General features: G+C 39.0%; 1 protein-coding gene across 11 annotated transcripts in view; it reads left to right on the top strand.

The window, feature by feature from the left end:
- The window catches only part of RAPGEF6 (Rap guanine nucleotide exchange factor 6), a 209,555-nt gene that overhangs the window by 25,821 nt on the left and 166,366 nt on the right, over window positions 1-17,368 (top strand). For all 11 annotated transcript variants that reach the window (XM_028103455.2, XM_028103454.2, XM_088023257.1 and 8 more), the window contains exon 4: window positions 1,767-1,850. In XM_028103455.2, the coding sequence (XP_027959256.1) occupies window positions 1,767-1,850 (84 nt within the window). The remainder of the gene's footprint in view (window positions 1-1,766; window positions 1,851-17,368) is intronic.

The raw sequence follows: 17,368 nt of genomic DNA, 5'->3' as shown, positions 1-17,368 counted from the left end.
AGATTTTTTGTCTTTTTCTTGGGAGTATCTGAAGCCTTTGTATGGATAAGATCTGACAAGATTAAGTATGCCTTCCTTCTCTGGGCTAGAGTTTGCTTGCCCAGAGAAAGGAGATAGAATGGCCCACATGAAAGCATTTTGCTTTCCTTGGGTTTACTTAGCCAGATGCTTTGTCAAACCATGCTCTGAGAGTGAATTTTTTTTGCAAGGTCTGACCAGTTTCTTATTCATGGGCTGGCATGGTTCTCTTTGTGGTGGGAGTGAACTTCAGGATTTTTCCTATATTTATAATAGAAGTTACTGACAACTTTGTGACCCCTTCAGTTAAGTGAGATAAAAATTGGAGGCTTGTGGTGGCATCCACTTAACTTTCTTCTGTCTTAATTTCTGGCATTTTTTTTTAAATTTTATTCCTCCTTGACTTTGTAAGTCATATTTCACAAGAAAAAGGAAGTAGAATTTCTAAACAAAGAACCTTAAGTAGGAGATGTGCAGCCATTTAGGTCTTCCCTCAGTGGAGACGAAGATATTAAAAAAGAACTTAAAAGTACCTACTGGAGGGGCACCAGGGTGGCTCAGTTGGTTAACTGGCAGACTCTTGATTTTGGCTCAGGCCATGATCTCAGGGTCCTGGGATTGGGCTCCGTGCTCAGCCCAGAGTCTGCTTGAGGATTCTTTCTCTCTCCCCCCTGCCTCCCCCCGACCCCTGGTCCTCCCTGTTCACTCGCACATGTGTGTGGTCTCTATCTCAAATAAATCTTAAAAAATAATAATAATAATGTACCTACTGGAAAGTTGACAATTTTTCCTTCTTATGGTCAGTAATAGGATTGACCTAGAAAGCTTACCCTGAGTGCTATGTGGAATGTTTTAGAAGCCTAGGTTTCTGGGTGGAGGATGGCAGTATTCATTGAATACAGAGAATACCAGAGAAGATACAAGCTTGAAGGAAATGATAGGTAGATTTTGAAATTGTTGAGTTTGAGTTCTCTCTGTTAGATGTTCAAGTTGACATGTCAAGTAGATATCTAGATAGATAAAAATCTCCAGGTCATAGAAATGATTTGTTTTATAGATAGTAGAATCTTTTACATATTGGAATTAATTAAAACTTTAGGTATGGTAAATAAAGATATTTGAAAGACAGAATGGTTAGTTTATACACTAACAAGATTCTGGTTTCCATTAGAGATTTAACTCAGCTAAAATGCTGATAAACTTAAGTCTCTGGTATTCTTTTATCCTTCAAACACGTATAAAATGAAAGATTTGGTAGGCATTTTATGTCAATAAAATTTAAAAGAAATAGATCATGATTCAAATTATAGTTGTCAGTGAAGATACAACATTGATGAACTTGTGAATTTCAAATAAGTCTTTAATATATATAAAAGTTATCAAAACAGGATTTTATGATGTACAGATGTAGTACAATGTTTAAGCTTTAATCATCAGGTGTTATGATCCACTACACAAAAATGAAGGTGAAGCTAATGGTATAATTAATAAAATTGAGTTAATAACCATATACTTGTGAAGTCTGTATTTTAAAGTAGTGATAACACTTTTTCCCATATGAACATGGTCTGTATAAAACCTTTGGCAACAGTATTTCCCAAAATTCCATTAAATTTTAGTGACTTAAATATTTTTAGAATGTATTTCATGTTATGTACTTTGTATTGAGTCATGTTATGTATTATTTTGAGTCATATACATGTGAATACGTGTGTGTATTTACTCATTAATTTTACTTATTTTAACAGTTCAGAAACTGTTGCCAGATGTTGGTATATCCTGCTTTCTGGATCTGTGCTTATGAAAGACTCCATGGTCTTGCCTCCTTGCAGGTACATTTACATTTGCTGCTTTAGAGTATGTGGCAGGCAAAGTTAATATTACAACTATTTATTTTATCTCTAATGTTAAACTGTTTTATGTAGGATGTATATTTTCTCTCAGTAGGTGATAAATTTTATGAATGTGCTTGCTTGCTGGTACTATTGGAAGTACTAGGAAACAACTGACAATTCATATTTTTGAGGGTGTAATCTTTAAGTTTACATCGTGACATAGTATCTTTTATTTGGCCTTAATTTTTATATGAGATTTGATCTGATTTATCTGATGGTTTTCGGATTTATTGCTACTATTAGTGGTTATAGAGAGGGTGATCTATTTTAATAGTTAAGAAATAGGTTTTGAGTAAGGCAACTAGATTAAAGTCCTGATTTATCACTTACTGTTTGTATGACTTTGTACAAATTTTAGTTGTCTTTGTAAAATGAGTACAAGAGTACCTACTTGAAGTGTCTCTCTGAAGTTTTAGCATCTCTACCACTCAAAGCTCTCAACAGAAGGGGCATTCGAGAGCCAGACTACATGAGTTCATGTCTAATGTTCTATTTTTTGGGCAAATTACCTAATCATGACTAGTTTTGAGGAATATATGAGTTTTATATATATATCTTAGAAGAGTGCCTGACTGTTATAAGTGTTAATTATCACCATCATAATTATTAGGTAAAACAAGAGAAGGGTGGTTGGTCACATGTAGTGTTCTTCAAGAATTTATTCTCTAGAAAGTGGCATGAGAAATTCCAACCACTAAAAGGAAAAAATCTACAGCCAGGAATACTCTATCCAGCAAGGCCTTCATTTAGAATAGAAGGAGAGATCGAGTTTCCCAGAAAAACAAAAGTTGAAAGCAAAACCAGCCACGTCCCTGTCACACACGATGCTATCGGCCTGTGGGTCCCAAATTCACAGTCTAGCCACCCTCCTGCCCGAGTCAGCATGCATGGTCTGCCACCTGCTCAATGCCAAGTCAACACGCCTTCACCTCAGATTGCCACAGGCTCAAATTGACGCTCTTCCCCTCAAATTGCAGCCCCTGTGCTCAAGTTTGTGCACAAAAGTGGGCATAATTATAACAGCAAAATGAAGCAACCCAAACATCTATTTCTGTGGAATAGAGAATGGATAAAAGGAGTGTGCTAGGCTGAGAACATCTCCAATAAGCACATCAAAGAACAATACATACAGCATGATTCTGGTTAGTAAAAAAAGAAAAAAAAAAGGGAAGAATAAAACAAGATGAAACCAGAGGGACAGACAAACCATGATAGACTCCTAAGTATAGGAAAGAAACAGGGTTGCTGGAGGGGAGACGAGGTGGAGTAACTGGGTAATGGGCATGAAGGAAGGCACGTGATGGAATGAGCACTGGGTGTTGTATGCAGCTGATGAATCACTGAACTCTACCTCTGAAACTAATAATACACTCTATGTTAATTGAATTTAAAGAATTTATTCTCTAAGCAATTACTAAGATTTTGGGGGCCTAATATTAAAATTTGGTGATGTAAAAACATAATTTTTTACCGATTTATTTCCAATAATGTTGAGAAGAGACTTTTAGACTTTTAAAGTAAAGCTTTTAGTTGCAGCTGTTAGTTGCAAAACTGTTAAATTTAAATATCAGGGTATAGTCTACTTGATAGATGGTATGGGTCATCTCATTTTTTTTTTAATTAACATATAATGTATTATTTGTCTCAGGGGTACAGGTCTGTGATTCATCAGTCTTACACCGTTCACCACGCTCACCATAGCACATACCCTCCCCAATGTCCATCACCCAGCCACCCCATCCCTCCCACCCCTATCCATTGCAACAATTCTCAGTTTGCTTCCTGAGATTATGAGTCTATTATGGTTTGTCTCCCTCTGGTTTCGTCTTGTTTGATTTTTCCCTCTCTTCCCCTATGATCCTCTCTCTTGTTTCTCAAATTCCTCCTAACAGTGAGATCATATGATATTTGTCTTTCTCTGATTGACTTATTTAGCTTAGCATAATACCCTCTAGTTCCATCCATATCGTTGCAAATAGCAAGATTTCATTTTTTTGATGGCTGCATAATATTTCAGTGTGTATGTGGGTATCACATCTTCCTTATCCATTCATCTGTTGATGGACATTGAGTCTCTTTCCATAGTTTGGCTATTGTGGACATTGCTGCTATAAACATTGGGGTGCACGTGCCCCTTCGGATCACTACATTTCTATGGGGTAAATACCCAGTAGTACAGTTGCTGGGTCATAGGGTAGCTCTATTTTCAACTTTTTGAGGAGCCTCCATACTATTCTCCATAGTGGCTGCACCAGCTTGCATTCCCACCAACAGTGTAGGAGGGTTCCCCTTTCTCCACATCCTCGCCAAGATCTGTCGTTTCCTGACTTAATTTTAGCCATTCTGACTGGTGTGAGGTGGTATCTCATGGAGGTTTTGATTTGGATTTCCTTGATGCCCAGTGATGTAGAATACTTTTTCATGTGTCTGTTGGCCATTTGGATGTCGTCTTTGCAGAAATGTCTGTTCATGTCTTCTGCCCATTTCTTGATTGTATTATTTGTTCTCTGGGTGTTAGGTTTGATAAGTTCTTTATAGATTTTGGGTACTGGCCCTTTATCTGATATGTCATTTGCAAATATCTTCTCCCACTCTGTCAGTTGTCTTTTGGTTTTGTTGACTGTTTCTTTTGCTGTGCAAAAGCTTTTATCTTGATGAAGACCCAATAGTTCATTTTTGCCCTTGCTTCCCTTGCCTTTGGTGATGTTTCTAGGAAGAAGTTGCTGTTGCTGAGGTTGAAGAGGTTGCTGCCTGTGTTCTACTCTAGGATTTTGATGGATTCCTGTCTCACACTGAGGACTTTCATCCATTTTGAGTCTGTTTTTGTGTGTGGTGTAAGGAAATGGTCCAGTTTCATTCTTCTGCATGTAGCTGTCCAGTTTTTCCAACACCATTTGTTAAAGAGACTTTTTTCCATTGGACATTCTTTCCTGCTTTGTCGAAGTTTAGTTGACCATAGAGTTGAGGGTCCATTTCTGGGCTCTGTTCTGTTCCACTGATCTGTGTATCTGTTTTTGTGCAAGTACCATACTATCTTGATGATTACAGCTTTGTAATAGAGCTTGAAGTCTGGGATTGTGATGCCACCAGCTTTGCTTTTCTTTTTCAATGTTCCTCTGGCTATTCGGGGGTCTTTTCTGGTTCCATACAAATTTTAGGATTATTTCTTCCATTTCTTTGAAAAAAGTGGTGATGGTATTTTGATAGGGATTGCATTAAAAGTGTAGACTGATCTAAGTAGCTTAGACATTTCCACAATATTTGTTCTTCCAATCCATGAGCATGGAACATTTTTCCATTTCCTTGTGTCTTCCTCAATTTCTTTCATGAGTATTCTATAGTTTTCTGAGTACAGATCCTTTGCCTCTTTGGTTGGATTTATTCCTAGGTATCTTACAGTTTTGCATGCAATTGTAAATGGGATCGACTCCTTAATTTCTCTTTCTTCTGTCTTGTTGTAGAGAGATGCCACTGATTTCTGTGCATTGATTTTATATCCTGCCACTTTACTGAATTCTTGAGTTCTAGCAGTTCTAGCAGTTTTGGGGTGGAGTCTTTCGGGTTTTCCACATAAAGTATCGTATCATCTGCAGAGTGAGAATTTGATGACTTCTTTGCCAATTCAGATGCCTTTTATTTCTTTTTGTTGTCTGATTGCGGAGGCTAGGACTTCTAGTACTATGTTGAATAGCAGTGGTGATAGTGGACATCCCTGCTGTGTTCCCGACCTTAGGGGGAAAGCTGTCAGTTTTTCCCCATTGAGAATGATATTTACCATGGGTTTTTCATAGATGGCTTTTATGATATTGAGGTGTGTACCCTCTATACCTACACTGTGAAGAGTTTTAATCAAGAAAGGATGCTGTACTTTGTCAAATACTTTTCTGCATCTATTGAGAGGATCATATGGTTCTTGTTCTTTCTTTTATTAAAAATGTATCATGTTGATTTGCGGATGTTGAACCAACCTTGCAGCCCAGCAACAAATCCCACTTGGTCATGGTGAATAATCCTTTAAATGTATTCTTGGACCCTATTGGCTAGTATTTTGGTGAGAAGTTTTGCATCCATGTTCATCAAGGATATTGGTCTGTAATTTTCCTTTTTGATGGGGTCTTTGTCTGGTTTTGGAATCAAGGTAATGCTGGCCTGATCAAACAAGTTTGGAAGTTTTCCTTCCATTTCTATTTTTTGGAACAGTTTCAGAAGAATAGGTATTAATTCTCCTTTAAATGTTTGGTAGAATTCCCCTGGGAAGCCATCTGGACCTGGGCTCTTGTTTGTTGGGAGATTTTTGATTACCTCTTCAATTTCCTTAGTGGTTATAGGTCTGTTCTCAGCTTTTCTATTTCTTCCTGGTTCAGTTTTGGTAGTTGATTACATCTCTAGGAATGCATCCATTTCTTCCAGATCATCTTAATTTGCTGGCAGTTGCTCATAATATGTTCTTATAATTGTATTTCTTTGGTGTTGGTTGTGATCTCTCCTCTTTCATTCATGATTTTGTTGATTTGGGTCCTTTCTCTTTTCTTTTTGATAAGCCTGGCCAGGGGTTTATCAATCTTGTTAATTCTTTCAAAGAATCAGCTCCTAGTTTTGTTGATCTGTCCTACTGTTCTTTTGGTTTCTAGTTCATTGATTTCTGCTCTGATCTTTATTATTTCTCTTCTCCTGCTGGGTTTAGGCTTTATTTGCTGTTTTCTCCAGCTCCTTTAGGTGTAGGGTTAGGTTGTGTATTTGAGACCTTTCTTGTTTCTTGAGAAAGGCTTGTATTGCTATATACTTTTCCTCTTAGGACTGCCTTTGCTGTATCCCAAAGATTTGGAACAGTTGTGTTTTCATTTTCATTGGTTTCCATGAGTTTTTTTAATTCTTCTTTAATTTCCTGGTTGACCCATTCATTCTTTAGTAGGATGCTCTTAAGCCTCCTTGTATTTGAGTTCTTTCCGACTTTCCTCTTGTGATTGAGTTCTAGTTTCAAAGCACTGTGGTCTGAAAATACGCAGGGAATGATCCCAGTCTTTTGGTACCAGTTGAGACCTGATTTGTGACCTAGGATGTGATCTGTTCTGGAGAATGTTCCATGGGCACTAGAGAAGAATGTGTGTGTATTCTGTTGCTTTGGGATGGAATGTTCTGAATACATCTGTGAAGTCCATCTGGTCCAGTGTGTCATTTAAAGTCTTTATTTCCTTGTTGATCTTTTGCTTAGATGATCTGCCCATTTCAGTGAGGGGGGTGTTAAAGTCCCCCACTATTATTGTATTGTTGTCAATGTGTTTCTTTGATTTTGTTATTAATTGGCTTATGTAATTGGCTGCTCCCATGTTAGGGGCATAGATATTTAAAATTGTTAGATCTTCTTGTTGGATAGACCCTTTAAGTAGGATATAGTCCTTCCTCATCTCTTATTATAGTCTTTGGTTTAAAATCTAATTTGTCTGATATAAGGATTGCCACCCCAGCTTTCTTTTGGTGTCCATTAGCATGGCAAATGGTTTTCCACCCCCTCACTTTCAATCTGGGGGTGTCTTTGGGTCTAAAATGAGTGTCCTGCAGACAGCATATCGATGGGTCTTGTTTTTTAATCCAGTCTGATAGCCTGTGTCTTTTGATTGGGGCATTTAGCCCATTTACATTCAGGGTAACTATTGAAAGATACGAATTTAGTGCCATTGTATTGCCTGTAAGGTGAATGTTACTGTATATTGTCTGTGTTCCTTTCTTGTCTATGTTACTTTTAGGCTCTCTCTTTGCTTAGAGGACCCCTTTCAATATTTCTTGTAGGACTGGTTTTGTGTTTGCAAATTCCTTTAGTTTTTGTTTGTCCTGGAAGCTTTTTATCTCTCCTTCTATTTTCAATGACAGCCTCGCTGGATATAGTATTCTTGGCTACATATTTTTCTCATTTAGTGTTCTGCATATATCATGCCAGTCCTTTCTGGCCTGCCAGATCTCTGTGGATAGGTCTGTTGCCAGTCTAATGTTTCTACCATTGTAGGTTATAGATCTCTTCTCCTGAGCTGCTTTCATGATTTTCTCTTTGTCTCTGAGACTCGTAAGTTTTACTATTAGGTGTCGGGGTGTTGACCTATTTTTATTGCTTTTAAGAAGGGTTCTCTGTGCCTCCTGGATTTTGATGCCAGTTTCCTTCCCCAAATTAGGGAAGTTCTCTGCTATAATTTGCTTCAGTATACCTTCTGCCCCTCTCTCTCTTTCTTCTTCTTCTGGTATCCCAATTATTCTAATGTTGTTTTGTCTTATGTTATCACTGCTTTCTCGAATTCTGCCCTTGTGATCCGGTAGTTGCTTATCTTTTTCTCAGCTTCTTTATTTTCCATCATTTGGTCTTCTGTATCACTAATTCTCTCTTCTGCCTCATTTATCCTAGCAGTTGGAGCCTCCATTTTTGATTGCACCTCATTAATAGCCTTTTTGATTTCGACTTGGTTAGATTTTAGTTTTTATTTCTCCAGAAAGGGTTTCTCTCGTATCTTCCATGTTTTTTTCAAGCCCAGCTAGTATCTTTAAAATCATCATTCTGAACTCTAGTTCTGACATCTTATTAATGTCTGTATTGATTAGGTCCCTGGCAGTCAGTACTGCCTCTTGTTCTTTTTTTAGAGTTGATTTTTTCTGTCTTGTCATTTTGTCCAGAGAATAGATGAATGAGAGAACAAAATGATAACAGGGTAATGACATCTCCAGAAAATATACACTAAACAAATCAGAAAAGACCTGAAACTGGGGGAAAAGAAAGAAAAAAAAAAAGAAAAAGATTACAAAAACAAAACAGAATATGATCAGATATAATTAGGCTGGTGCTTAGATCAGTGCCACATGCTATATTTTGAGCGTATTTTGGTCTGTTAGAAGAAAGTGCCTCCCAAAATTTTAAAGAAAGAAAAACATATATGTACAAAAATAAGGGTTAATACGATGAAGGGATGGCGTATGACTGTAAAAATGAAAATTATAAAAGATTTTTTTTAAAAGAATTGGTTGAAAAAGGAGAGGATTTAAAAAAAAAGAATGTGATCAGGCAGGAGACTAGAACAAAGCCACACACTAGAGACTTAGTGTATATTTTGGTCTGTTAGAAGAAACTGTATCCCAAAATTTTAAAGAGAGAACAGCTTATATATATATATATATATATATATATATACACCCCCAAAAATAAGGTTAACTATTGTGAAGGGATAGAGTATGACTCTAAAAATGAAAAATAAAAAAGATTTTTTTAAAAAGGGAATGATAAGATGTTGGTTGAAAAAGGGAAAAAGAAAAATTCAAAAAAACTTAACTTTCAAAGACTAAAGAATCATGGGAAAAAAGCCATAAATTCTCTGTGCAGTATTCCTCTTTCACTGGAATTCCGCCCTTCTCATTGATCAGTAAACTTGGTCTTGCCTGGCTGTTCTTGCTGATCTTCTGGGGGAGGGGCCTGTTGCCGTGGTTCCCAAGTGTCTTTCCCAGAGGCGGAATTGCCCCGCCCTTGCCGGGTCCCGGCTAAGTTATCTGCTCGGGTTTGCTCTCGGGAGCTTTTGTTCCCTGCAAGCTCTTGGTACAGCTTTGGAGGACTAGAGTGAAAATGGCGGCCACCAGTCTCCGCCCCAGAGGAGCCGAGAACTCGGGGCCCCGCTCCTCAGTGAGCCCCCAGAGGAAAGCAGTCAATCACTCCCGTCTCCCTGGTCTCTGGCCGCACTGCATGCTCACTCGGCCTGTGACGGAGCGTTTCTATCTCTGGCACCCGACCCCGTGTGGAGTCTCTAACCCCAGCAGATCCCTGCGGTGTGCTCCCACGCTGCTCCTCCCGGGGGAGGAAGGGGAGTCTCCCCGGATCTGCCGCTTGTTGGCTCCTCCCTGCTGGAGGAGCAGTGGCCCGACTGGGCCGCGGATCACGGTGTATGGCAACCCTGAGCTGAGAGCCCGCGCCTCAGCTCGGTCTCTGCAGCCGGCTTCCCCGCTTCGATACCCAGGAGTTCTGCCGCACTCAGGCACTCCCGGTCTTTCTGTGACCCCGAGGGTCCTGAGACCACACTGTCCCGCGAGGTTTCCATCCCCGCTTAGCCACTGGAGCGACGTCCCTCAGCGGAGCCGACTTCTAAAAGTCGTGCTCCTTGGCTCTATCACTTGCCAGAAGCGGCCATCGGAGGCCCCCTCCCCTGCTGTCTGTTCTCCCGAATATCGCCTCGGATTCACTTCTCCGCACGTCCTCTCTTCCAGAAAGTGGTCGCTTTTCTGTTCAGAGAGTTGTTGCTACTCTCATCTTCGATCTCCTGTTGAGTTGTAGGTGTTTAGAATGGTTTGATCCCTATCTAGCTCCATTCCTGGGACCAGTTGAAATCCAGGTCTCCTACTCCTCCGCCATCTTGCTCCTCCCCTAGATGTAAAAATATTTATTCCCCTTATCGGCACACCTGGGTGGCTCACTTGGTTAAGCATCTGCCTTCAGCTCAGGTCATGATCTCAGGATCCTGGGATTGAGCTCTGTGTGGACTCCCTCCCCATCGGGAGTCGGCCTCTCCCTTTGCCCCTAACCCCTATTGTGCTTGTGCCTTCTCATTCTCTCTCCCCCGAATTTTAAAAATCTTTAGAAAATATTTATTCCTCTTATCAGTGAAGAGACGGAAACCACACAGTAGTTTGAACAAGGACAGTTTAAAGAATATTTTTTTCAAGAAATTAGGCATTGAGAAGGATAAAGGAGCTAAGGGAGAATACATAAGGAAAGAACAAACCTGAAAGGGGGACCCTCTCCCCAAAACTGGATTTTAGAGCTTGTTGGAAATGTGTTAGGTGTAGCCCAGCAGATAGTGGAGAAATTCACTGGGTTGCCTTCCACCAGAGCTGGTACACAGTTGCAAGGTCAAGGCTGACAGGAAGGGAACTGCTGAGCAGGACTGTTAAGAGAACTTCCCCTCCCCCTGCTCGGGTGTGGTTAGGCCCTGAGGTTGGGGATTTGCCTTACACACACACACACACACACATTCTCCCTTCCCCCCTTCCCCCAAAGACAATTTTTCTATTGCATTGTTCTTCTGCTAGCACCCTCTACTGACAGAACTTTAAATTTTTGGCAGGGAGAAGGAGAACACTGACTTGAGTCTAGACCCTTTATTACAGAGTAGATTTGAAACAGAGTGAGTAGGGGCGCCTGGGTGGCTCAGTTGGTTAAAGTGTCTGACTCTTGATTTCAGTTCAGGTCATAATCTCAGGGTTATGAGATGGAGCCCCGAATAGGGCTCTGAGCTCAGAGGGGAGTCTGCTTGGGACTCTCTCTCCCCCTCTCCCTCCCCCCACTTGCATGTGCCTGGGCCCTCACTAAAATAAATAAATCTTAAGAAATATATATATATTTGTAATTGAAAGGCAGTAGGTAATGGGCACAGTCCACTCCTTTGGCTACTTAACTTCCATATCAGTGCTTCTAAACGTGTTTGAACTTCCATCCAACAACAAAAGAATTCTGTTTATACCTTACAAGATAAAGCTGTCCTTCATACAAGTGAAGAATTTCTTACCCTCTCCCCAAAATAATGAGAGGTACAATCCTAATAGTCATGGCTGGCTATATGAATTACATACTTTATCACAGTGCTTCTGAATATTCTGCTAACTAAAGACTACCTTGTAAAGTTTACTTCCAACAAATTATATATAAAATAAATATGGGGAAGAGCGGGAAGAAGAAAATGGTTAACATTTACACAGATGTAGACATAATATATACAATAAATGAAGGGAAAATATGTAAAGCCCTATATTCCTTGTTGCTATGATTGGTCACAAGCTGGTAGTTGGTACCTCTGGCTTCCTTCTTTCACTCCCCATTCACATACTTTTGCCCTAAGCCAGCCTTTCATCTGTCCTGAGTACTCTGATGATGATGTGAACAAAACTTTGATTTCTGAAGGGTCCTTAAATGTCCTGCCTTGTGGTGGTGGTGGTGGCAGTTTTACATTAACTTTGAATAGTAGACCTGGAAGTACAGTGAGGAGTCTAAGTGAATCTCCCAGGCTTCAGATGTAGTCCTCTTGGTCCCCATTTTGCGCAGCAACTCAATTTCCCCTTATGATTGGAATCAATCACTCAGGCCCTTAGAGTAAGTAACCCCTCTCCCTGCCTGTTGGTTCAGTGGCCAGGTGAAAGTATTTAATTCAGTGGAACAGTTGTGTTTCCTGGTAGAAGCAATCTTCCATTGGGCACTAAGTTTCAGAACCAGCAGAGCTCAGAGTTTTTTGGATGGGAATCAAAAATTCTGTGAACGACTTACTAGGTATATCAGTGAGAAGAGGCACTGTCCTCCATGACAGAAAAAATCCGTTGTCAGTAATCTGCCTCCAGGTGACTGGTCCCCCCAAGGAATGGTGCCATATCAGAGTCTCAGCGTTGATCTCTGATGTTCGCAGGTTAGGTTCCCAACAGTAGCATTAGCTGTTGAGCCACTGTATATTCTGTCTCTGCCACCGTGGCCACTTCATTCATGGGCCCATTGAACAAGCACTGGTGTAGCTGGAGGAAGAGTTTGATTCACTTCCATAGTGCATGTCATTTTGTTCACCTGATGATTAAAAGCCTCCTTCACAGAGCATGCCCCTGAGGCACTCATGAGACACAGGTATCTTCAAAGTCTGTGCCCATTCTGAAAGAAGTGCTTCTGCATATCTCTTCCCAGACTTCTCATTAGCAGTCCTCCAGTCCTGTTCGTTCCAGATCCCTGAGCGTTCAACCACACCATTAGTAACTGTCCATGAATCTGTTTCACTCAGTAATTCTGGCCATCTCTCAATCCAGACAAAATGGACATCTAAGTGTACTGTGAAGTTCTGTTCCCTAGGAGGATTTTCCTTTACCACCTTCTTTCATGGTCACCCGAGTGACCTGTGGGCCATCTACTTTTGGATGGTACCAACATACTGTGCAAACTCACTGTTTGAAATAGGCTCAAGGTTTTTCTTCCTCGGTCAGCCAGTCGTAAGGAACTGCCCAGGTGGGCATAGGCATGGATTGAGGTAGAGAAGGCACTCCTACTGGAGTTGATGTTCAAGGAGTCTGATCTACCTATCTGCTCCTGGGGGCGCCTGGCTGGCTCAGTTGGTTAAGCGACTGCCTTCGGCTCAGGTCATGATTCTGGAGTCCTGGGATCGAGTCCCGCATCGGGCTCCCTGCTCAGCAGGGAGTCTGCTTCTCCCTCTGACCTGCCCCCCCTCATGCTCTATCTCTCCTTCTCTCTCTCAAATAAATAAAATCTTTAAAAATAAATAAATAAATACCTATCTGCTCTTGGGTAAACTCAGCCTCTTACACAGATTGCTACTGCCCCTGCCCAACAGTTGTGGCTAACTAAGCAGTTCATAATAGGAAGTTCAGGTGACATTGTCACCTGATGTCCTGTAGTTAGGCACTCAGTGTCTCCGAAGCCCCGGTAGCAAGGCAAAACTTGTTTCTCAAAAGTAAAATAGATATTTGCAGAAGATGTTATGTTTGAGAAATCATAGACCTCTACACTGTCATTCTCAAATTAGTGTTTGGGAGAGGCTCTATAGAGCATCCGTATTTGCCATGGACACTAAAGGTACCACTGGATATGCTGGTTCATAAGGCCCAGATGGTACAGGGGCTTATACTCCATCTTGAATTTGCTAGCAGCCTTGTGGGTGATTCTCAATATGGATCAAAGTAGCAAACTTAGTGTATGTTACCTCTAGAATACAAAAATACTAACCAAGCATTGTGCCTCTCTTTTTGTGGTAGGTGGCATGAGGGTACAACAACTTGTATTTCAGCTTGGTGGGGATATATTGTCATGTCCCAAATTATGGAACCCCCAGAACCTTCATGGAGGGCAGGCCATTTGAAATTTTTAATGTAATTTAAATCAGTAAAATACATTTTTTAAAATTTACTAAAAACTAAGTAGATACATAATAAATCAAATCTGAAATTTAAATGTCTTCTCAAATGAAGTTAGTCTTTTTCTGCAGTTGAGTTCACTTTTTATTTGCCACAGTAAAAATCTAATTGTAGCTCAAGAAAGCAAGGACTTTATTGTGTGTGATTTTCAAATAAAATACAATGCATGTATTCATTTATTCATTCAAACATTAATTTATGGAGCAAGTATTATCTTTTTATAAGACAGTAGCATTAAGACAAAAAAGACTGATTTACTTTGGATTGGGATGACTCTTTTGTTTGAAAAGGGCCACACTGTTGTTTGAAATGGAAAGAAAGCTTACTTTGTGAGGCATTTGTGAAAATGGATTCTGCAGATAAGCAGGATTAGCTAGGCAAGGAAGAAGGGAATAGACATTGAAGTCAGAGAGAATATCTCCAGTACTGGGGCATTAATTGATTTAGTAAACATGGAGTGCTTACGTGTGTCACCCACTCTGCTAGGTCTTGGGTTGTTAAGATTATCATCTTTAAATAGCACTGTACATAGCTTTGTTCTTTTTTTAAGGACGTATTTTTTGAAAGAACTTTTGACAAGTAAATTTGTACCATTCAAAAGTATTGTCATCCATACCATTTAACCCATCTACATAGATGACTAACCACTTTTATTAATCTCTTCGTCAGATTTTTTTAAATACATAATGTGAAAAAGAAATTCTTTTTTCCCCCCATATTTCTGACCCAAACAGGAACATTGTTCTTTGGTTTTAACTCTTTATTGTGCAACATATGGGTAAAGTGCAGATAACCCAAATACGCTTATCAGTGAATTATTATAGATTAAACATTTGCCTAATTGCTACCCAGATCAAGAAGTTGAACATTATCAACACCCTGGAGGCAGCCTGCAGTCTTTTCTCAAATCGGATTTCCTACTTCCCCCTTCCCCACCAAAGATAACATTTTTAAAAATTTAATTAGTCTTTAATACCTGCAGTTTTAGCCTGACTATATGCACACCTAAACACTGTAGTTTGGTTTTGTTCACTTTTGAACATGATATGAGTGTAATCATACAATATTCTTTTGTGTGTAGCTTCTTTGGCCCACTGTTAGATTCATTCATGTAATTAGAGTTACTTCTTTCTTTATTAGTATTACATTGTTTGTATAGTTGAGGGCTATTACAAGTAAAGCACCTGTGAACATTCTTGTACATCAGATGCATATGGGCATGCATTTATGTAGCAGAGAATTGTTTTCTCACTGGATGTGCCTGTATTCATATGAACAGTATTCATATATTGTTGATTGCAAGTTATACTCTAAAGTGGATGTACTATTTTACACACTCACCAGCATTGTATGAGAATTTGTTCCATATCCTTACCAACATTTAGTATTGTCGGGGTTTTTATTTATTTTGATTGCTGAATTTCAGTTACTCTGTTGAGTTTCTGTACTTCATATAATTTTGATTTGCATATTACTGATTGCTGATGAGTGAGTGCATTTTTATTTGCATAACTTTTTTTTTTTCCAAGTGCATCTTCAGATCTGGTGCCCATTTTTTAATGCATTGTCTCTTTGTTAATGAGACATAGAAATTCTCTATGTATTCTGAATAAGAATCTTTGGTTATTTTTGTTGCAAACACTTTTTCCCTGCGTTTTGTATTGTTCATTCTCTTAGTAGTGCCCTTGGATTAATGAAAGTTCTTAATTCTAATGTAGATCAGTCTTTTTCTTTTTGTCTTCTTTGCTTAAGAAATATTTCTGTACCTGAAATCATGAAGATATTTTCCTTTGTTACTTTCTAGAACTTTCCTTGTGTTCCTTTCACATTTAGGTCTGTATTCTAGTTAGATTGGATTTTTGAGTATGATAATGTTGCAGAGTTTTCCATAGGAATTCCTACATATCCTTTTCCCATTTTCATTCAATGCCACATTTTTTTAATAAACAAATATCCACATATGTGTGCCTTTTTCTGGGCTCCTGAGCCGTTACATTAGATTTTGTTTGTCCCTGCTTGAATGTCACACTGTTGTAATTACAGTAGCTTTATAATGTGTCTTGAAGTTTAATAGAGAAACTGTTAATGAGAAACTGCTAAACTGCTTTCCACAGCGTTGTACCATTTTAAACTCCCACCAGCAGTGTCGAAGAGTTCTGTTTCTCTTCCTACACAGTCACCAACACGTGATTGTCTTTTGGTTTAGCTATTCTAGTCACTGTGAAGTAGTTTGCATTTTAATTTTCCTGCTTAATGATATTTAGCACTTTTTCTTGTGTTATTAGGTGCTGCTTCCTCTGTATTCTTTTGTGAAGTATCTGTATAGTTTTTTTGCCTGCTTTAAAGTTGAGTTGTCTTAATTTTTTTGTAGGAATCTTTAATACATTCATGATACAAGGTGACAGATTTTGCATACGTTTAATCTCATTTTTGGCTTGCATTTTCGTTTTCTTGTTTTTTATTAGCACCACGCTCTAACCAGCCGGGCTAACTGGTCACCCTAATTGTTGTTTAAACAGCTTTATTAAGGTGTAATTGATGTAGACTAGATTGCACTTATTTAAAATATACAGTTTATAAACTTTGGTGTATGTATACACATGTAAAACCACCACCCTAGTAAAGGTAATGAGCATATCCATCACCCCCCAAAAATTGCTCATGCCCCTTTGTAAACTTAGTATTTCATCCTTCCTAGTCCCAACCATGGTCCCCAGGGATTTTTTTTTTTTGGTCACTATAGATTACATTTTCTAGCATTTTATATAAGGCGAAACATAAAATATATATTCTTTTCTTGGCTGGCTTCTCACGCTCATTAAAATTACTTTGGGGTTTATCCATGTTGTAATATGTATCTATATTTCTTTCCTTTTTTCTTTTTTAAGTCACCATGCTGTACATTAGATCACCAGAACTTGTTGCATCTGAAAATTGGTTCCCTTTGATTTTCATCACTGTAATTCCCTCTGCCCCGAGTACCTGGCAAGCACCATTTTAGTCGGTTTCTATGAAATCAGGTTTTAAAAAGAAATTGGGGGACTCTACATGTGATATACTGTATAGTATTTGTCTTTCTTCTTATAGTTTACTTCATTCAACATAATGGCCTCACTGTTCATCCATGTTCATCCATGAAATGACAGGATTTCCTTCTGTACCACATTTCCTTGATCCATTCATCTTTCATATATTTCATTGCTTTTTATTACCTTATTCTTTTGTATGGATATACATATCACTCTTTGTTTGCAGTTCAACTATTCATAGACATTTGGGTAATTTCCTGTTTTTGATTATTTTGACTTGTGATGCTATCGACATTTGTATACCAGTCTTTATATGGACATATGGTTTCTTATCTTTTGAGTACATGGGAAGAGAATGTAAGAGAATGGATTATAAGTCTTCATATGGACACATACTTTCATTTATATACATATATAAGTATATATGTATATTTATTTTGGAAAAGCTAGGTTGTGTAGTAGAGGAATATTTAACCTTTTAAGAAAGTGCCATACTCTTTTCCACAG

The sequence above is a fragment of the Eumetopias jubatus genome, unplaced genomic scaffold (assembly GCF_037043125.1).
Source record: "Eumetopias jubatus isolate StellerSeaLion01/CBP00866 unplaced genomic scaffold, mEumJub1_p1.0 scaffold_5, whole genome shotgun sequence".
Lineage (NCBI taxonomy): Eukaryota > Metazoa > Chordata > Mammalia > Carnivora > Otariidae > Eumetopias > Eumetopias jubatus.
Note: the sequence above shows the minus strand (reverse complement) of the source record. Positions and strands in the feature narration are given on the sequence as shown.